Source organism: Panthera tigris, chromosome D4 (assembly GCF_018350195.1).
Source record: "Panthera tigris isolate Pti1 chromosome D4, P.tigris_Pti1_mat1.1, whole genome shotgun sequence".
Classification (NCBI taxonomy): domain Eukaryota; kingdom Metazoa; phylum Chordata; class Mammalia; order Carnivora; family Felidae; genus Panthera; species Panthera tigris.
This window is the reverse complement of record NC_056672.1, coordinates 246,733-268,859: the sequence shown is the minus strand read 5'-3', so window position 1 is coordinate 268,859 and position 22,127 is coordinate 246,733. Positions and strand designations below refer to the sequence as shown.

General features: G+C 38.9%; 1 protein-coding gene and 1 non-coding gene across 4 annotated transcripts in view; one reads left to right on the top strand and one right to left on the bottom strand.

The window, feature by feature from the left end:
* The window catches only part of MFSD14B (major facilitator superfamily domain containing 14B), a 72,013-nt gene that overhangs the window by 23,282 nt on the left and 26,604 nt on the right, over positions 1-22,127 (bottom strand). Inside the window, exons 1-3 of one of the 3 annotated variants that reach the window (XM_042964439.1) lie at positions 19,955-20,636; positions 19,747-19,842; positions 6,375-6,437 (exon numbers count right to left, since the gene is read on the bottom strand). In XM_042964439.1, coding sequence (XP_042820373.1) covers positions 6,375-6,437; positions 19,747-19,755 — 72 coding nt within the window. In that variant the 5' untranslated portion in view covers positions 19,756-19,842; positions 19,955-20,636. Of the gene's footprint in view, positions 1-6,374; positions 6,438-19,746; positions 19,843-19,954; positions 20,637-22,127 lie in introns of those variants that run through there. The other 2 variants (XM_042964437.1, XM_042964438.1) reach the window with 2 other exon arrangements.
* On the top strand, positions 10,214-10,342 carry LOC122233331. The gene has a single exon (XR_006210890.1). It is a non-coding gene; the product is annotated as a small nucleolar RNA SNORA64/SNORA10 family (small nucleolar RNA).

The window sequence follows — 22,127 nt, the reverse complement described above, 5'->3', positions numbered from 1 at the left end:
GTTTTTTGTCTTGTAATTCTTAAAAACATCAGCCAAAAGTTTCTGTATGTGCTTATGCTAAGCTATGACTTAATTCATGTAAATGGCAAGATGACAGTTGAGCAGCAGCTCCTGGAATACAGGAACTTGACATTTAACCCTGGAAGAGCATCATGGAAGAGGGTCTACACGCCTTCTCCTTCATCAGAGTTGATGGCCAAGTCTAGACTGAGAAGCAGCCCATCTGTAGGTGACCCCCTGTGGCCATGCCCTGAGCTGGCTTCTGTGACGTTAAAGCCAGACAAGATCATGACTGCCTGCTTTAAAGCCACCCTCTTCATAGTGATCACTCCAGGTGTAAACTCGGACATGTGGCCCGCTTAGTCTGGGACACTGCTAAAGATATCTAATTTTGTAATAAATATAAAACATGCAAAAGAAAGAGGTTTCAAGAAATTTCAAGGCAGACACTGGGCCATCAGACCAACTGGTCTTAATGAAGAAAATTATTACAGTCACTCCACCTGCTCCTATTAACCGGGAGCCGTAACTAGACTTCATCTGCCAAGTGAAACCAAGGCATCTCAGCTTAGTGTTGCAATTTTGACAAAGTGTAGCTAAAACAAATGTGACAGTTAGTTTTAGGAGTCACCTTGGCTAGGCTATGATACCATTATCTAATCAAGTGCTAGTGTGGGTGTTTCTGTAAAGATATTGCGTAGCTCTGGTTAACACCTAAAACAGTGGCTCTAAGATAAAGGGTTCCCTTAATAATATGGCGGGGGAGGCTACTCCAATCAGCTGACAGCCTTAAGAAATCTAAAGTTTCCAGAAGAAAGAGTTCTGCCTCAGGACTGGAGCATTAACTCCTTCCTGAGTTAAGTCAGCCCTACATTATTTCAGACTTGTCAGCCCCATAGTCATGTGAATCTATTTGTTAAAATAAGTCTCTTGGGGCACCTGGGTAGCTCAGTCAGTTGAGTGTCCAACTCTTGATTTTGGCTCAGATTACGATCTCACAGTTGTGGGATCGAGCCCTGTGTCGGGGTCTATGATGAGCGTGGAGCCTGCTTGGGACCCACACACACACACACACACACACACACACACACTCTCTCTCTCTCTCTCTCTCTCTCTGCCCCTCCCCCACACTCTCTCTCTCTCTGAAAAAAGATATTAAAAAACTAAAATCTTTATATATATAATCTCTTAATAATATTAGCAAAATGAAAATAGCAAAAACTAGTATTTACACTGTAACTTAAAATCTTAAGAAATAAAGTGTTTTATTTCCTTATAAAAACTTACCAAGAGTCATTTGAACAGTGCCTGCCTTCTTCCTAAGCCAAGTAACATGTGATATGCAGTATCTTCTATGCACTGGCAAACTGCCACACAACTTTTCTAAATTCAGATCAACTTTCAACATTCTATGCTTTGTGTTTTCAATGTCACGAAATACCATCTCTGTGAGTCCCTTTAATGTGAAGCATTTTGCGGACATCACCTCCACTGGGACACCTTCATCCTGCTCATCATACCGTTCTTCTCATTTATGCTGACAAGTATATCTTTGCTAAGTCCTTTTGGCTGTGTGCCCCTGTCAGCTTATTTCTTCTAGAATTCTGCAGAGGTTCTATCCAAATACCGCTTCTACCATTATCTGTAATTATTTCTTCACTGCACTTCCATCCTTGTTGGCCAATTCCTTTTCACGGATCTGTTTCTGTAAACTGTCATGTGGGTTTATCACTGGAGACAAGGAGGCAACACAAGCACACGCTTTGTTGTCTGTGCACGAACTCAGACCAGTCACTGACATTTTGAAATGCCATGAATGGACACTGATGATGATGTTCATCTGTTACTAGCGTCCTGTGGACTGAGGAGCCAGGAGCAGTTCCTACTGCAAGCAGTTACTCAAAGTTAATACACCACGATAACAGGCTGGTATTTTTTAACTGAACTTTAGTAACTGGAATTTGTGCATACCAGGATGTGTAAAAAGAGGGGTGCCTAGATTTCATATAGTTTCTAATGTCATGGAGAAATTATTATATCATTAGTGACTGCTGATACAAGAACAAAGATAAATAGTTACAGTCTCCATGTGAGCTGGATCTTGACTATTTAAAAATGCAGAGAAAAAGACTGGAAAGAAATGTTAAGTCAATAATATTTATGAGCACCTATCATTTGCCAAGAACTGTTCTAACCTCTGGGGACAGGAGTAGACAAAAATTCATGCTTTCCAGAAGCTTCCAGTCTAAAAGAGGAAGGGTGAGAAGGACAAACAGTAACAAGATAAAGCAGAATATACAGCATGTCAGAGGTGAGATTATAATGTTTCTGGAGAAAAACAAAGCAGAGAAGGGAGACTGGAAGTGATGAGAATAGGTTACATTATTCAAGACAACAGACAGTAAAGGCTTCACTAAAAAATGACACCTGGGTGAAGAGTTAAAGGTTAGGGAGTGAGGCCAGTATCTGGGAGAAAGAATCAAGCAGAATAAACAGAACCTGCAGAGCACTCAAGCAAGCACAAGCTGAGGAAGCTATGGTCAGTGGGAGTGCAGAGAACAGAGGTGATGCCAGAGAAGAAAGTGGAGTGGGCATGGGACTGGTTAGCGATACCATAAGCTGGCTTATATTGTATCAGGACCTCTACTGAAACCAGGTAGTGTTTTCATTACAGACCTACTTTGAAGGTAGAACCACAGAATCTGTTGATGGAATAGATTTGGGAAGAGAAGGAGTCAAGATGACTCCAGGGATTTTGATACGAGCAAGAATGGCATGACCAGTAATTCAAATGAGGAAGGCTTGTGAGCAGGTCAGGCTTGAGGGGAGGACCAGGAACTTAGTTTGGCATGTTCACTTAAAAAATTTTTTTTTTAATTTTTTTTCTAATTTTTGAGAGTGAGAGAGAGAGACAGTGTGAGCAGGGAAGGAGTAGAAAGAGAGAGAGACACACAGAATCTGAAGCAGGCTCCAGGCTCTGAGCTGTCAGCACAGACTGCGACATGGGGCTGGAACCCATGAACTGTGAGATCATGACCTGAGCCCAAGTTGGACACTTAACCGACGGAGCCACTCAGGTGCCCCTCCTCTTGTATCCTTTACTGGTAGTCACCCCAAATATAAGCCTTCTCACCCATGCATCACGATTATAAACTTACAAAGTATAAATTAACTGTAGAAAATCTACAAAGAAAGAATATAAAGAAGAAAACTAAAAATTATCCATTCACATGGTTTCAAACCTCAGGGGACTCCTTTTTAATCAGGTTTTCCCCCTGCTTATACACATGTATTTTGGTAAAAACCAAAGCAAAACCACACTGTAGCTCTATATCCTTTCTGTCTCACACATTATATGGTAGTCTTCAGAAACGTGTTCTTTATGTGCTATTACATCATATGCCTGTGCTGCAAAGTACTTATTCTTCTAATTTTAAGCCATTTTAATGGTTTCCATGTTTACTATTACAAACAGCCCTTGACCTGAATCTTTGAATAACTCTATTGATTAGAACAATTTTCTAGAAATGGAACAGCCTTTGTTAAAATTAGTGAATACTGTGAGGTTACTAAAACGCTGCCTTCTAGGAAAGCTATACCAACTTAACTCTCTCATCAGTCATGTACGGGGACCCCATTTACCACAAACTGAACTAGTTATTGTCAGTTTAAACTTTTCTACCAATGCTTATGTGAAAATATAATCTCCTTCCATTTGGGATCCATTGCTTACTAGTGATAATCTTATTTTTACACTGACATCTTTTGTAAACTGGCAGCCTACATCCCTCCTTGCCCTTCTGGGATATCAGTAACTTTCCTATGGTTTTACCTGGAAGGCACTTCTATGCGGTCCTCCATCTACTATACATGTTGCAAATAACACGTTTTGTCATTTGTCTGTTCATTTTTATGATGGTGGTTTGACTTACCAAAGTTAAAATACTGATGTAAATGACTCAATCTTTTCCTTTATATATTTTTTCTAAGAAAAGAAAATCTTTTCCCAAAAATAGTTAAGAAAATGGTCATCAAGATTTCCTTCTAATAGTTTTTGTTTTTACATATTTCTCTTTGCAACATTTATTATTCGGCACTCAGAGGTATTGTGCTAACAGCTTATATACCAGCTCATTTAATCTGTATGATCACCCTGTTAGAAGATCTTTTATCTTTCTCATTTCATGAATAATGAAACTGAGGTCAGAGAAGCTAAATCACAGGTACTAAGTGCAGAACACAGACTTAAAGCTGAAGCAATCTGAAGCCACATTCCTTGCACTGTACTTACACACGCATTAAGCTATCCAATTCGAGCTACTTTGATGTAGGTGCTGTCACACATCCATATCCCTGACACAATAAGCAATCATTAAAGTTCCAGTAAAGCTCAATAAGGTCAAGTTCAATATTTACCTAAGTTGCCTAAGTCCTTGTCTAAGCCCCTGAATCAATCCAAATACCTTTTATTTTACATATTTTTAGAATAACACTGTTAGTGTCTCTAGGTCAAAGTGCAGCATACTGCTTGGCTTCAGAGTATACATCCAGTTGATTTTACTCTGCAGAACCAGACTAAAACACATTTTAGTAGCTGGTCCACATGACAATAGATTATAGATTAACTTCCCCAAGAATCTGCTGTAAGGATAAATTTATGTTGTATATTTATCATTGCTTTCTCTCATTTAATTTTCCTTTTGATCTATGCTAATCTAAAACTGGTGCTTAAAGGCCCACTTGCCAGATTTCGCTTTTTTTTTTTTTTAAAGATTTTTTTTAAGTTTACTTATTACAGAGAGAGAGAGAGGGAGGGAGGGAGGGAGAGAGAAAGCGAGCACAAGCAGGGGAGGGGCAGAGAGAAAGGGAGAGAATCCCAAGCAGGCTCCACACTGTCAGTGGAGAGCCCAACATGGGGCTCAAGCTCACAAACTGTGAGATCATGACCTGGGCCGAAATCAACGGTCTGACTGAACCCCCCAGGTGCCACCACATGCCAGGTTCCTGATAACACTCCTCTTCTCAATGAGGACTGAAAACTTGCTTCAACCTTTATTTAAGACGCCATTTTACTTATGCTATTATTGTAAGCATTCTCAAATTCTTTTTGAAAATAGGCAAAGAATAAACAGTATTTATTACAAATAATGCTGCTCAAAGATGTAAATTCAGCAAATTATTAGGGCATAATTTTAAGTGTGGTAGTTCACAGATCAGTACCATCTAAACTGGGAAGGAATCAGACGCTATACCTGTGCACTATACTGTGAAGTGGGAGTAGAATATAACATTACACTTTAACCTCTTATTTATAAGCTTTTCTGATAAATATCACATTAAAATTTAAATAATGAATTGAGGGTCGGGGCACCCGGGGGTTTCAGTCAGTTAAGCATCTGACTTCAGCTCAGATGATCTCATGGTTCATGAGTTCCAGCCCCGCGTCGGGCTCTGTGCTGACAGCTCGGAGCCTGGAGCCTGCTTCCGATTCTGTGTCTCCCTCTCTCTGCCCCTCCCCCGCTCACGGTCTGTCTCTCAAAAATGAATAAAAATTAAAAAAAAATTTTTTTAAACAATGTATTAAGGGTGAAGTGGTTGAGAACTCAGTTGTGACTAGAACACCAGCCTTGACAAAAGACTATACAGCCAACTAAATGTTGATGCTGCCTTCTTCCTCAATATCAGAATCTGTCTCAAAAGAAGACAAGAATATTTATCCATTTTATTCTGTTGACAGGCAGGGCAATTAAAAGCTCACAAAATTAAACTCTTTATAAAGTGCTTTTACAAGTAAACCATTCAATGCCTTATGGACTTGGATTGCATTTCACTTTGACATTGATAATCCAGTTAAAAGTTTAGCTTTAGTGTCACAGACTAAGAGTCTGGAGCTTTCTCTTGTCCAACAAGAGAGCAGATGCAGAATTGAATACAAGAGAGGCTAATGTCCAAACTGGAGTTCTGTCTCTGTATTGACTGAGCTCTCAAGATCTAACACATGTGGTGAATGTGAAGAAAATAATCAAGTTGTAATCACTAACTTGTGTAAAGGGTCTGGGAGGCAAGTGGAGTTTGTGATCAAAGTACAATAGTACATTGACATCAGATGGAAAGTAATTGCCTGTAGGTGATAGAACAAATTACTTGTGATCCCATTACAATAGCTTGCTAGCTAACCTCAGGTGCCATGGGGGTGGCTTTCCGCCCTAAACTTTTTCCTAACCCATTTATGTAAGCAGAACCTATTTCCCCACACTTTAGGTCTCCAGAGCAAATAGTGATTATTTCCCTACATCCCATTTAAACTTCCAGAGTTAAACTACTAAGGATTCCTGCCTTTGGTTCCTTGTGAACCACACAAAAACCATTCTTACCTTTACACCTTGAATGAGACCATTCATGAGGAATGTGTGTTGAGGAAATGTTTCATGTAGAACCTACAGAAAGCAAACATCAAGACAAATTCAAAAACAAATTAAAGGGAAAGGTTTTTGCCTCTGTTAATGTTAGGTCATGTAAAAAAGACGAACCCTGGAATAAAAACATTTGAAGTATCAGTGAAATATGGAAAATATCCTAAAAATATGAAAATGTAATAAATAATGAGGCAGAAATCTACATAAGGCAAGAACTTACATCTCAGTGCTCAGGTGCTTTTCTTACAAAACCTTCTGTGGTAAACATAAATTGTTAACTGGCTACATCTTTCACCACCAACACTTTTAAGCATCACACACACACACACACACACACACACACACACACACACACAGAGCTGTTTTTCTGTACTTCTACCTAAAATTTCATTGATATAAGACTAAATTTACAGTATTCCTGGGAAGCTAAGAATAGTGAGGCACTTCTGGATGATTACAGCAGATGGGAAAAGGCTGACAACAAACCCTAAAACAGTTGAAGAACACTAATATGTGAAAGTAGAAAAAAAAGATCTTTGAAAAAGTACGCTTTCCAGAAATCAGGTCGAGGGATTGGGGGGGGGGGGGAGGAAGTTAGATCTGGAGGAGGAGGAAAAACATCCATAGTTGAACAGGTTACAAAATAAGCTCCTGGTATCTTGCTCTCAAAGCTACTGACCTCCATATCTGTGCCCAATATAAGAATCAAAAAGCATAGTTCTGACAGAAACCATCAAAACTCTACAGAAAACAGGTAACAACCTCTTTGACCTCAGCTGCAGCAATTTCTTGCTTGACACATCTCCAAAGGCAAGGAAAAGCAAAAATGAACTACTGGGACTTCATCAAGATAAAAAGTTCTGCACTGCAAAGGAAACCATCAACAAACTAAAAGGCAACTGGCAGAATGGGAGAAGATTATTTGCAAATGACATACTGAATAAAGGGCTAGTATCCAAAATCTATAAAGAACTTACCAAACTCCACACCTGAAAAACAAATAATCCAGTGAAGAAATGAGTAGAAGACATGAATAGACACTTTTCCAAAGAAGACATCCAGATGGTCAACAGACATATGAAACGATGCTCAACGTCACTCCTCTTCAGGGAAATACAAATCAAAGCCACACTGAGATACCACCTCACACTGGTCAGAGTGGCTAACATGAACAAATCAGGAGACTAGAGATGCTGGTGAGGAACCCTCTTGCACTGCTGCTGGGAGTGCTAACTGGTGCAGCTGCTCTGGAAAACAGTGTGGAGGTCCCTCAAAAAATTAAAAATAGAACTATCCTATGACCCAGCAAGAGCACTGCTAGGAATTTACCCAAGGGATACAGGAGTGCTGATACACATGGGCACATGTATCCTAATGTTTATAGCAGCATTTTCAACAATAGCCAAATTATGGAAAGAGCCTAAATGTCCATCAACTGATGAATGGATAAAAGAAGATGTGATTTATATATAGAATGGAATACTACGTGGCAATGAGAAAGAATGAAAACATGCCATTTGCAGCAACATCGATGGAACTGGAGGGTATTATGTTAAGTGAAATAAGTCATACAGAGAAAGACAGATACCATATGTTTTCACTCCTATGTGGATCTTGAGAAACTTAACAGAAGACCATGGGGGAGGGGAAGGGGAAAAAATAGTTACAAACAGAGAGGGAGGGAGGCAAACCACAAGAGTCTCTTAAATACAGAGAACAAACTGCGGGTTAATGAGGGGTGGGGAAGAAGGGAAAGTAGGTGATGGGCGTTGAGGAAGGCACTTGTTGAGATGAAGACTGGGTGTTGTATGGAAGTGAATTTGACGATAAATTATATTAAAGAAACAAAGAAAGAAAATTAAAAAAAAAAAAGCATAGTTCACGGGTGCCTGGGGGGCTCAGTGGGTTAAGCCTCTGACTTTGGCTCAGGTCATGATCTCATGGTTCATGAGTTCTAGCCCCACACTGGGCTCTGTGCTGACATTGTGGAGCCTGCTTGGGATTCTCTCTCCCTTTCTCTGCCCCTTCCCTGCTTGCTCTCTCTCAAAATAAGTAAAATTTTTTAAAACGGGGAGGGCGCCTGGGTGGCTCAGTCAGTTAAGCATGTGCTCTTGGTTTCGGCTCAGGTCATGACCTCACAGTTGGTGAGTCTGAGCCCCACATCAGGCTCTGTGCTATCAGGTGGAGCCTGCTTGGGATCCTCTGCCCTCCATCTCCACCCCTCCCTTGCTCGCTCGCTCTCAAATATAACATTTTAAAAAATAAAAATAAATTTAAAAAACACAGAAAACAAAGTTCTCTGGACTGAGACTTCTACACAGGGTACCTGCAGAACCGAATGGGTGAGATTAAACAAGACAGTGCCCAAGGCCTCTTAACGGCTGCCAGGAGTAGCAGAAAGCCTTAAAATCAAATAATAAACCACTTCATCACAATAGACGGATCTCTGAACCACATTGTCAAAAATCAAGAGCTCCTATAAGCAATGCCTGCATTCAATTCTGAGGAATAGGGCTTTCCACCCGGGTTGGGTAACGATACTCCAGCTACCAGAGGAATCTAGGCCACAGTGGCAAACTGGCAAAGTGATGCCCTTTGTGATTTGTATTTGTGTTTTTCAAAGTGATGTAGTTGTCAATGTGTAAATTTCAGGAAATTTCACCATACTCCCTATGATTTTTCTAGCATGTCACAGGAAACCGAAGGTTTCAAAACATGGGGCTTGAATTGGCACATCACCAATTAGCTGAGTAAGCAGACAGTGGCCACTGCGGTTGATGGAGCCTATCTTCCAAATGTAATGTTTTTATCCCACTTGACGTTTACATTACCTGCCTAGCCCCAGATGACATTTGTTTCCACAATCTCTGATCTACCCCCTCATTTGTAAATATAAGCATATAAAACATTCAACAAAAATCTGAAAACCTCTGAAAGGCACAAAAAAGAACACAAATAGGAAAAGATAATCCACTTCACTGCTAAATAACCAAATTATGGTAGGAAACAGAAGAAAGTTTTAGAGTAAGTGCAAGTGTCCTCCAAGACATTCAAGAAAATGTTACATACATTAAAAACAATGTGCTGCACAGGGACCTATGCAGACTAAGCAAAACAAGAAAAATCTTGAAGAACTGATTACAGGAGAAAGCACAGAAATCCAGAAAAAGGAAGAGCATCAGAATGGATAAATATCAAGGTAAATATGGACTGTATAAATATTACAATGTACTACAGTCCTTAAAAAATACAGAATGTAGTTGCAAAACAGTAACGCAAAAAGTAGAAGAGAAACACATCTCTCTTGAAAGATGACAGAACAGGTAGACAAAAGACACCAGTGAACACATAAAAGATATCAAACGTAATGAACACATTTAACATACTTACCATATAGAGAACACTATTCTAGGGAATACTTGTTCTTTTCAGGCCATATGGAAAACTTATAAGACTTAGCCATATACTAGGATACAAAACAAGCATCAGCAAATTTAAAAGAACTAAAATAATTCATAATATGTTCTCTGATAATACAACAATCTAGAAAAGTCCCCAAATGTTTGGAAATTAAGACAATACACTTCCAACAATCCATGAGTCAAAGTAACAGGAAGTAACAGGAAGTATTAGAAAAAGGAAGAAACTAAATGGTAATAAAGATACAACACATTAAACTCATGAGTATAAGCACATCAATGCTTAGAGACCAATTTAAAGTTTTAAATACATTAAAACTGAAAAGCAACAAAAGGCTGAAATCAATGTTCTAAGCTTCCATGTAAAGAACCTAGAAACCTCTCTCAGCTCTGCCCTATCATACTCAGTGTGTGGCTGGCGTATTTTCAGAGAGAGAGGAAGGCCCTCCTAATGCATGATAGACCGGCCCCAAGTGGCCTCTCTCGGTTCCTAGGAGTGCAACAGTTGCTATCTGCACCTGGGGTGTTGTCAGCAGAATCCACCAACCTGCTCCTGTTGTCTTCCCCTTTCTAGCCAAGGCTACTTTTGATGTCATTTCCAAGACCTACAGCTATCTCACCCTTGACCTTTGGGAAGAGACTGTGTTCACCAAGTCTCCCTATCAGGAATTCACTGACCATCTTGTAAAGTCCCACACCAGAGTCTTTGTGCAGAGGACCCAGGCTCCAGCTGTGGCCACCACATAGTTTTGTACAAAAAAATAAAGTGAATTAAAACTTGTTAAAAAAATAAGTAAAATAAAATAAAATAAAATAAAATAATATAAAATAAAATAAAATAAAATAATCTAGAAAAAGAACAGCAAATCCAACCCAAAGAAATAATGAAATAAGGTAATAAAAGAACAGAAATCAATGAAATGAAATCTAAACATTCAATAATGAAAATCAACAAAACCAAAAGTAACTCCTTTGAAAAGATTAGAAATGATAATTCTTAAACTATTGGAACTACACCAAAATAAAAAGCTTTTGCACAGTGAAGGAAACCACAACTAATGACAAGATAATAAGGAATGTGAGAAATAACTGCAAAAGACCTATCAGTAAGGGTATGTTAATACTCAAATTATTGAAAGAACTTACACAACTCAATACCAAAAAAAAAAAAAAAAACCCAAATCCACAAATAATCCAATTAAAATGGGCAGAAAACCTGAAGAGACATTTTTTGCAGAGAAGACATAAAAATGGCCAATGGACACATGAACATCACTAATCATTGGGAAACGCAAATCAAAAGCACAATGAGATACCATGTCAGACCTGTAAGATGAATGGCTAGTATCAAAAAGCCAAGAAATAACAAGTGTTGGTAAGGATGCGGAGAAAAAGGAAACCTTCATGCACTGTTGGTGGGATTGTAAATTCGTGGAGCCACTATGGAAAAGAGTATGGAGGATCCTCAAAAATTAAAAATAGAATTACCATATGAACCAGTAATTCCACTCCTGGGTATTTACCTAAGGAAAACAAAAACACTAATTCAAAAAGATACATGTACCCCTATGTTGACTGAAGCATTATTTATAATAGCTAAGACATGGAAGCAATTTAAGTTTCCATTAACATATGAATGGATAAAGAAGATGTGGTATATATATACACAATGTAACATTACTTTGCCAGTTATAAAATAAAGAAGTCCCAGGGATGTACAATATAGGGAACTTAGCAAGACTATAACTTTGTATGGTGACAGATGGTAACTATCATGGTGGTGAGCGTTTTGCAATGTATAGAATTGTCAAATCACAATGTTGTACACCTGAAACTAATATTATACTGTATTTCAATTAAAAATAAAAATAAAAAAAATCACACACACACAGGGGAATATTACTCAGCCATTAAAAAAAGGAAGGAGGGGCGCCTGGGTGGCTAAGCGGGTTGAGTGCCCAACTTCGGCTCAAGTCATGATCTTACAGCTTGTGAGGTCAAGACCCCCCTTTGGGCTCTATGCCGACGGATCAGAGCCTGGAGCCTGCTTCGAGTTCTGTGTCTCCCTCTCTCTCTGCCCCTCCCCCACTCATACTCTGTCTCTCTCTCAAATTCAACATTTAAAAAAAAAAAAAGAAAAAAAGGAAGGAAATTCTGCCATTTGAGACAACATCAATGGACCCTGAGGGCATTTTGCTAAGAGAAATAAGTGAAAGACAAATATCAATTTTTTTGTGGAAGCAAATCTCACTTTTATGTGGAAGCAAACAAAACAAACAAGTTTATAGATACAGAGAACAGACAGGTAGTTGCCAGAGGCAGGGGATGAAGGGTGAAATGGATGAAGCTTCCAGTTATAAAATAAATTTATATCAAAACTGAGTGGGATTTATCCAAGGGTAGCCTAATATTCAAAAATCAATATAACTAACCACAATACCCAAATAAGGGGGAAAATCTTATACGCAGAAAATTCATTTGTTAAAATTTAACACCCATTCAGGGTAACAACACTAAGCAAAATCAGAACAGAGGTGAACTTCCTTTCTCTGATAAAGACTATCTACAAAAACAAATCTACAGCAAATATCACATTTAATGGTAAATTTTAGATCACTTTCCACCAAAGAGCATCTAGGAGATAAGGACGTCCACTACTACGACTGCTTCTATTCAACACTGTACTGGATGTCACAGTAAGGCAGTAAGAAAGAAAAAAAAAAAAAAAAGGACTGGAAGGAGTTAACTGTCACTATTCACAAAATATGTGAATATGTATATAAAAACCTACAGATAAACACTTAGGATTAATGAGTGAATTTAGCAAAATCACTAGACACAAGGTGAAAACACAAAAACAAATTGTTTTATATGCCAACATAATAGAAAATTAAACCTTTAAAACTATACCATTTATTTATGGTTTTTAAATTTATTTTAATGTTATTTATTTTTGAGACAGAGACAGAGCACAAGCAGGGGAGGGGCAGAGAGAGAGGAAGACACAGAATCCGAAGCAGGCTCCAGGCTCTGAGCTGTCAGCACAGAGCCTGATGCGGGCTCTGTGAGATCATGACCTGAGCTGAAGTGGGACACTCAACTGACTGAGCCAGCCAGGTGCCCCTAAAACTGTACCATTTATAAAAACCATCAAATACCTAGGAATAAATCAGGTGAAAAATCTCTGCACTAAGAGAAAATATTACTCAAATTTTAAAGACTAGATATAAAGATGATATACCATGTAGAAGACTCAATATTATAAAGATCAGTTCTCCAATTAATCCATCCTCAATGTAATCAATCAAAATTCCCATCAAGTTACTGTGTGAATATTGAATAGCTGATTATAAAATGTATATAGACATATAAAAGGCCTACAATAGCCAAGGCAATCTTGAGGAAGAAGAAGCAAGCTATAGAAGTTACAAAAGATAGCAAGATATTGCTACAGAAATCAACACAGCCTGGTACTGACACAGGACAATAGAGTAAGATATATAAATAGAATATAAAACTCAGAAACAAATCCGTATGTATTTGGTTGACTGGTTTACGACAAAGTTGACACGGTGGGGAAAGGGAGATTTTTTTCAATAAATGATGCTGGTTCAACTATGCATTATTCATATGGAATCAAAAGGAATCTATACAAAGGACCCCTACAAAACACAGTGACTTATTTCTAGATGGATGGCAGATCTATGTGTGAAAAAGAAACCAATAAAACTTTGGCGAAGAAGGTTTCTTCAACAAGACTTTAAGAAAGGACTAACCTTAAGGGGAAAATTAATAATCTGAACTGCATAAACTAAAGCCTGGCTAGCTGCAGGGTAAATCGGTAAAATTACTCTGGAAAACTTTTGGCAGTACATATATACTGAAGTTGAATGAAACCCTGCAATTTTATTCTTAAGTATATATTACAAGAAATGTGTATACACAATCATCAAAAGACTTTTACAAGAAATATCACGACAGCAATATATGTAAGAGGCAAAGACTGGAAACCCAAATGTTCATCAACCGAACAGATTTCAGTGATCTGATAAAAGGATTCACAGGACTCAGGAGTGGTTATATTCACAGTGACAACTGCTCACTCCATTTATTTCTTTGCCTCTCAGTATTTGACACTATTGTTCACTATTTCTTTAACTGTTCTCTTTACTCAGCTGGATTTTCTTTTTACCTCTTTGTACTTTCTTCTTCTTCTTTTTTTAAAGTTTATTTATTTGAGAAAGAGAGAGCGCACAAGGAGGGGAGGGGCAGAGAGGCAGAGAGGCAGAGAGAGAGAGAGAGAGAGAGAGAGAGAGAGGACATTTTAGCAAAAGGATGCAGCTCAGAACTGCAAACTCACTGTTTTTGCCTAAAGTTCAGTAGTTGAATGAATCAATGCTTCTCGGTTTGTTGTATGTGTTTGAATTCCAGAGCACTGAAATGTTGTTTGACTGTTCTGTCCAATTTTATTAGAAGAGAATTTGCTGACCTCCTTATACCATCCTGTCAAAAGTCTGACAGTAACTTTTGGAAGAAAAAAAGATAAAACCGGAACACTGCTTCAGAGACCTGTGTGACATTATTAACGTAAAAGTGTGTGATAGAAGTCCCCAAACAAAAGGACAGAGGAGGCAACAACAATACTTGAAGAAATAATGGCCAAAAAATTCCCAAGTTTGATTAAAAATATTAATTTATAGACCCTATCAGCTAAATAAACCCCAAGTAAAAGTAACACAAAGAGATCCACGCTTAGACACCTTAATGCACAAATTATTAAAAGACAAAGAGAAAAATCTCTAGGCACAGAAAAGAAAAAAAAATGAAAATGAATTCACCACATACAGTAGGGACCGATAAATTATTCTGTAAAGGGACATATAGTACATAGGAAATATTTCAGGGTACATGGTCTGTGTTGCAACTCAACTCTGCCTTGCAGCACCAAAGCAGCCACATTCAATGGGCACTACTGAGGTCCAACAAATTTTTATTTATGGATACTTCTACCTGAATTTCATATCAATTTCGTATTTTCTTTCAACTGTTTCCAAATGTTTACATTTTACATTTAAAAATGTAAAAATTGGGGCACCTGGGTGGCTCCATCGATAAAACATCATCCAACTCTAGATTTCAGCTCAGGTCATCTTACAGTTGTGAGATGAGGCCCTATGTCGGGCTCTGCCCTGAGTCTGCTTAAGATTCTCCCTCTCCCCAGGGGCGCCTGGGTGGCTTAGTCGGTTGAGCGTCCGACTTCAGTTCAGGTCATGATCTCACGGTTCATGGGTTCGAGCCCCACGTCGGGCTCTGTGCTGACAGCTTGGAGCCTGGAGCCTGCTTCGGATTCTGTGTCTCCCTCTCTCTCTCTGCTCCTGCCCCACTCATGCTGTCTCTCTCTCTCAAAAATAAACATTAAAAAAAAAATTTAGATTCTCCCTCTCCTGTTCCCTGCTCATGCTCACTCTCGCTCTCAAAAAAATAAAAATAAAAAAATAAAAACCATTCTTAGCACACAGATCACATAAAAACAGGCAGTAAGCCAGGTTAGGCCTGTAGGCCATACTTTACAGACCCTGACGGAAGGAAAACAACAATACTTAGGAAGAGCTGACTTCCCATCAGATAAAACGGATGCCAGAGGGCAACGTAATGATATAAGCGCTAAAAAACCTATGAAAAAAATCAGCATGTTTTATATATCAAATTTTAAGAAAGGAGACCTACCGACTGTTATACTTCCATGTCAACTCTTCTTATAATTGTACCAAAGTTGGAAATCAGCACTGCTTTTTTTTTAAGCATTCAAAAGTTTACTGATATAAACAGACTATAACATACACCCGGAGCACACAGGAGAGAAATAAACGCCAAGCAAAAGTCAGTACATCTGCTTAGTTAAGTCTCATTATATCACAACACTCAGCTGTGCAAGAGAAAAGAGAGATTTAACACATTGTGATCATATAAACACTTTTACTGAATGCCACTTACCTCATTTTAATAATTATAAGGCGCACAAGAGGGAAAATTCTGGGTACTTGGTCAAAAAACCATTAGAAAACTATCAAAACTGTAAGATGGACCTGAACCCCCAGATTCCAGGAAGCAAGACAGTCTCCATGTGACTAAAGCTAGAACTTGACTTCCTTTTACGTGGAGAGCAAAGCACCCGTGTACTATGCTCCAAATGCCCCAACAGTCCCATCCCATTCTACCTACCTCAGTTCCCAAAAGGAAATGATTAAGTGAAGGAAAAGAAGGGCTGGACTGAAGAGGAAATAAGGTGGAGACAAGACAGAATATATGGTTTGTTGAATAAATGAGCACATATTTTGACAGTAAGGACAGGAAACCGAATGTGGCAGCAAAGTGTTTAAATGGCACTCTCTGATTATTAGATCACCATATGGAGAGGATGGTGTGGGGGAATACTGTATTCTTGAATCTCTAGCTTGCAAAAGAAAATCTGCAAATTCCAAGAACAGAATTTTCCACTCACAGGGACCAGTATTAAGTGTATCTTTATTGAAATAGTGCTCTATTTAAGTATGTCTGAAGATGTTTATGTTAGTTTAATCAGATAACTTTATTTGCAATAAAATGAGATTAGGCCCTGCAAGAGGATGCACATTTTGAATAGAGGGTACAGTGTAAGCCAGGGACGTAAAGAGTCATTTTTACGTACAAACTACTGCTACTAGAAGGTTAAGCCAATGTGTGAGGTCAACTTCACAAATCTGCTTCAGTGTATTAGGGGCTGAGAACTTTCTGATGGTATTTAATAAACTAGGGTTGTACTCTAGGACATGGCTACAAGTGACAGGCAACAAATCTCACATAGAAAATGACTAAGAAAGAGTAAATTGTTCTCTACTACTTCAGACAGAGGGCTCCTACTGGTGCTAAAATGCAAACAGTCAGATTGAACAAAATATTAGTATGTAGGTACTGTTCTGTATCTCCAAATCGTTCCCTCAGACGACTTCTGTTCTATATCTACAAATCCTTCCCTCAGATGACTTATCGCCCAACGGAAACAGGACAGAGTGCTGTCCACTAGTTATAGAATAGAACCAACCCTAGGGGGTGCCTGGGTGGCTCAGTCGGTTAAGCATCTGACTTCGGCTCAGGTCATGATCTCACAGCTCGTGAGTTCGAGCCCTGCATTGAGCTCTGTGCTGACAGCTCAGAGCCTGGAGCCTGCTTCGGATTCTGTGTCTCCCTCTCTCTCTGCCCCTCCCCTGCTCAAGCTCTGTCTCTCAAAAATGGATAAATGTTAAAAAAAACACTTTTTTTAGAATGGAACCCACACATGAACCGTCATCCTAACAGTTACATCATGGTGGGTGACAGATGCAAGATGCCAAGAACTAGTTATCTGACAACAGTGAACCCAACATAAAGATGATAAACAAACTGCTGCAATGAAATAAACCCTAATTTTGTTCCTTCCTCATCAAACAACCTAACATTATCAGTTCTCTGTCCAACCAGAAAAGGCAGAAAGTGGAGGGAAATGCCAGAGAAAAAAAAAACCTTTTTTCCCCCAAAAGGAAGAGGGAACCAGCCCCGCAACATCAGAACAAAAACAGATGTAGCAAACTATGGTGTAAAGGCTGGGGAAGACAGGACAGTAGAGGACATTTAGCCTTACTTGACTCCAAGAGCTCAGAAAAAGAGAATGAACCCATCTACTAACTCAGCAACACTTCTATGAAGTGTGTCAGAGTGATGGTAGCAACTCTCTATTCCACACACATAAATGTTTATTTTAACCAAATCTTTGCAAGCACCAAAACTGGCTCGAAACTGGAAAGAGGCAGTAAAGCAGCATTTTAGCTGGCTTCGAAGGCTGCATTCCAAGGTCTAACAAGGACAAAGAACCACCAGGAAAATTATCTGCATTGGGCAGTAAGAAGAAAAGCACATCAGTCTTTGGGATAAATTAAAATTAACTAACTAGGGGTGGCTGGGTGGCTCAGCTGGTTAAGCGTCTGACTTCAGCTCAGGTCATGATCTAACGGTTCATGAGTTTGAGCACCACATTAGGCTGTCTGCTGTCAGCATGTCAGCACAGAGCCCACTTTGGATCCTGTCTCCCTCTCTCTCTGCCCCTCCCCTGCTCATGATCTCTCTCTCTCTCTCAAAAATAAATAAACGTTAAAAATAATAAATAAAATAAAATAATTAATTGAAATTAAAACGGATCTGACAATCTGTTGTAGGACCAAAAAGGTTCCCAAGGATTTGAACTGTCTGGAAGGTGGTTTTAGAATTCTTAACAAGGCCTCAAAAGTATCCCAAGTATTCTTCATTTCACTCTGAAGTCTTACTAGAGAATGATTATAGGATTAACTCTATATTGAGAAACCTGCTGAACCACTACAGATTTCTGGCTGCATCAGAAAAATACTTTTTAAAACTCTTAACAAAGAAGCTGAGGGGGACAGGCAGTCAGAGAGCTAGGACCAAAAATAACATAGTTCAGGGGCACCTGGGCAGCTCAGTCGGTTGAGCACCCAACTTCGGCTCAGGCCATGATCTCATGGCTCGTGGGTTCGAGCCTCATGTCAGGCTCTGTGCTGACAGCTCAGAGCCTGGGCCTGCTTCAGATCCTGTGTGTCTGTCTCTCTCTCTCTGCCCCTGCACACGTTCTGTCTTTCTCTGTCTCTCAAAAATGAACAAACATTGAAAAAAAAATTTTTTTTAAATAACATAATTCCTTAAAATGAGTGGCCTGGCATGTCTATATTCACACTAAAAACAGGTCTCAAAGAAACAATCCCTTGAGGACACACATGTGTGCCTACAATGCATATATTTATTATTCAAAGAAAACATCTACTAAGCACCGTGTCAAAGGCAGCCCAATGATGAACACAGCAGGCTCATGAAACTTAAAATGGGGGACTCCCATTAACTAATAACCATTACCTTCTGTAATAAAGCATTAGGAAGGAAAAGGCAGTGCAACAAGACAGAATAAAACAAGTTTAAAAAGAGGCAATCTTTTAAGTCGACTGTTCCATCCAAGTAGTAATTTTAATTAATCAAATTTTATTTTAATGCACGAAAAGAATTAAAAATTTAAAAACCACACAGCAAAGTCCTACATAAGGCTAACAGCCACCCTCTAAAGTTAGCTATTTGCCAAACCTATTTTGGGAACAAAGTTTACCTGTATACAAAGGGATTCTTTGGTTAGGGCAAAATGTTAACTGGGAAGAGTTAACCACCAATGAGTTTTAAAGAACAATTTAAGACAAAATGAAATTTAAGGCCAATTTTAAAATATCCTTTTTTCAATTTTAAAATGTATTTATTAAAATTATTAGCGATAAAGCACCTAAAATCTACATGCCACATTTTCTTTAGCATCTCCCTTCCCTCTATCCACACTATACATCAAATATCCAGGTTATTGCTAAGAAATTGAATGCAGCCTCTGCAAAGAAATGGCAATAGGTAAGCTAGCTACCAAAAATGAAAATCTGCACATTCTTACAATTATCACTTGTGTTACAAGGGACTCACCAATCTACTTACTATGTTCTTAGTCAAAGGCCATTACATCCAAAGTCAGTTATAAACTTTGACAAAGTTTTGTGATAAGTTCCTCTAGTGCAGCTTAATGATCTTCCTAAATGCAGATAGTTCACTCACAGCACTTCCAAGATTCTGGTTCAGTGGGAATGTCTTGTTACTTAACAATATTTAATGAGGAGCCCAGGTGTTTTGTTGCAGGTAGTTCACAGTCTACACAGTGGAAACAACCCAGCGGAATAAGCAGTCTTAAATCATTGTCAAATCTACTCTCAAACACACAGCTAGACATACAACCCTGAGGATATGTGCTTAAGAACCTCTCTTTTGCTTTCAAAAAAACCAACTTGTTCAGCAATACTTACAGTTAACATTGGAGTTGTCAACAAGCCCCACGCAAAGAATTCTAGGAAGATGACAATAGCAGCATGGTACACACTTGGTCGGCCAAAGCCCTGTAGCTAAAAAAGGAGGAAAGTTATTATGAAAACTAGTAAACATATGTAAGAAATCCATTACCCTAATAGTATCTAACACAAAAAAAGTGCTACACAAAATAAACTTAAAACCTACCTATATTGTGTAAGATAAAACTTCATTCTGCGGTATGCCTGATTCCTTCATCTTGCCTCATCACAGAAGATGCCAAGGTTAAAAAGTTTTTACTTGTCTCATCAATGCAAATAACTGAGTTCTGGTTGAGAACCAATTGGGGCTTTAAGAGACTGAGGTTTCGGGACCTGACTATTCTGTCTCATACTAATTCCTCCGCAACGTGGCTGCTCTAACCTAAAGTTTCCCTAGCTATGTAATGACATGTGGGTACGTGGGTCTCTTACTCAAGAGCTTCCAGGGCAGCACAGATGATTTAAATGATTTAAATGATGGCGGGCAGAGGAAGAACAATAAGGAAAACACAGTCCATACCACAGTGTCAAAATCCAGCTTTCGGTGTCTATTGCGTTTTAAGACTGTGCCTGTTTTCCTAATTTTCTGCAGTTTGTGACTTCTGCAAACAAAAATCTAAATTGTCTTCAATTTAATGTTCTTTGGCTTTGTGACATCCTCACTAGAAGATTAGGTGCCTTGCTACTGTTTGGTAGTAACTAGAAGTGATGCTTGCAAAAGACTCTATAAAATCCACACTATTCCTATGTTTATATCTTTAATTTTTTAAAAGGTAAAAGTATATCCACATGGTTTAAATGCAATCTAATCATAAGGAAATGATCAGACAAATCCAGATCGTGGGACATTATACAAGACAATGTGGGACATTATATAAGACAACATTATATAAGACAAAATGTCCATGTCAATGGGCCACCTGGGTGGCTCAGTTGGTTAAGCATCCAACTCTTGATTTCAGCTCAAGTTGTGATCTCTGGGTTCATGAGACTGAGCCCACATCGGGCATTGCACTGATAGCCCGGAAAACCTGCTTGGGATTTTCTCTCCTACCTCTTCTCTCTGTCCCTCCCCCACTGGCTCATGTGTGCATGCGTGTGCGTGCACTCTCTCTCAAAAGAAACTAAAAAAAAAAAAAAAAAAAAAAAAAAAGTCAATGTCATAAAAGACAAAAAATAAAGGCAGGGAGATTCATACACATTGAAGGAGGTAAGAGCTGCAACAACCAAATGTGGGATCCTGGACTAGATCCTTGATGAAAAGAGAACAAAACAATAAAATGTGAATTTGGACTACATATTAGATAATAATATGGGTGGTTCTTGATGTCCGCACCTTATTATCAAATGGTTTAGCCAAACAAACAAAAAAATGGTACATACATACTTCCTAAAGCAAATGTTACAAAACGTTAACTGCTAAATTTAGACGAAGGGAATAGAATTTCAATGTTTTTGGAGTTTTGGAAATTTTCAGAGCCAAGAACAATTGTTATTAAAAATTCAAACTTAGGGGCGCCTCAGTGGCTCAGCCTCACTCTTGATTTTGGCTCAGGTCATGATCTCATGGTTCATGGGATTGAGCCCCGCATCAGGCTCTGTGTTGTCAGCGCAGAGCCTGCTACAGATCCTCTGTCACCCTCTCCCTGCCCAGCCCCCCGCTCTTGTTCCCTCTCTCAAAAATAAACATTAAAAAAAATTCACACTTGTAAATTTCTCAATTTTTTTCAATGTCCAAAAGTAAGTACTTTTAAATGTCATTAAATAAGACATTTGCAAAAACAGAAAACATTTTACAAAGTTTAAAAGAAAAAGTATTTCCTCCTCCCCCAAAACCAAAAGGCCTTGAACATAACCATCAAAAAGCACTATTTTGCAACTGTCCTTTACGAACAGAAGAATGAATGGAAATGGAAGCAACTGTTCAGCCTCTACCTGTGGCTAAGCCTTCTGAGACTCTCTGTGTAAGTTATTCCTGCTGCTGGAGACAGAAACCTTGCCATTACCCTTGGCTCTACCCACACTCTCCTCCATCTAATTCCACCACCTCTAGCACAGATTACAGAGTAGCTTTCCAGCCCTGTTCCCTCACCCACTGCACAGCAGCCAGGGATCCATTCAAATGTAAATCAGATCCTGGGAACTCCTCTGCTCCAGGGCCTTCAGTCCCCCATCCCACTGGTCCAACAAGGTCTCCCACCTTTCTATCCCCTTGTTATGCTCTTGTTTTCTAGAGTATTCCAACAAATGGTAGGATTCATTTTTATCTACCTCCCATGGAAAGGTAACTTAAATGCTATGAAGGATGTATCCCAAATAGCCCTCCTCTCACCCCACTA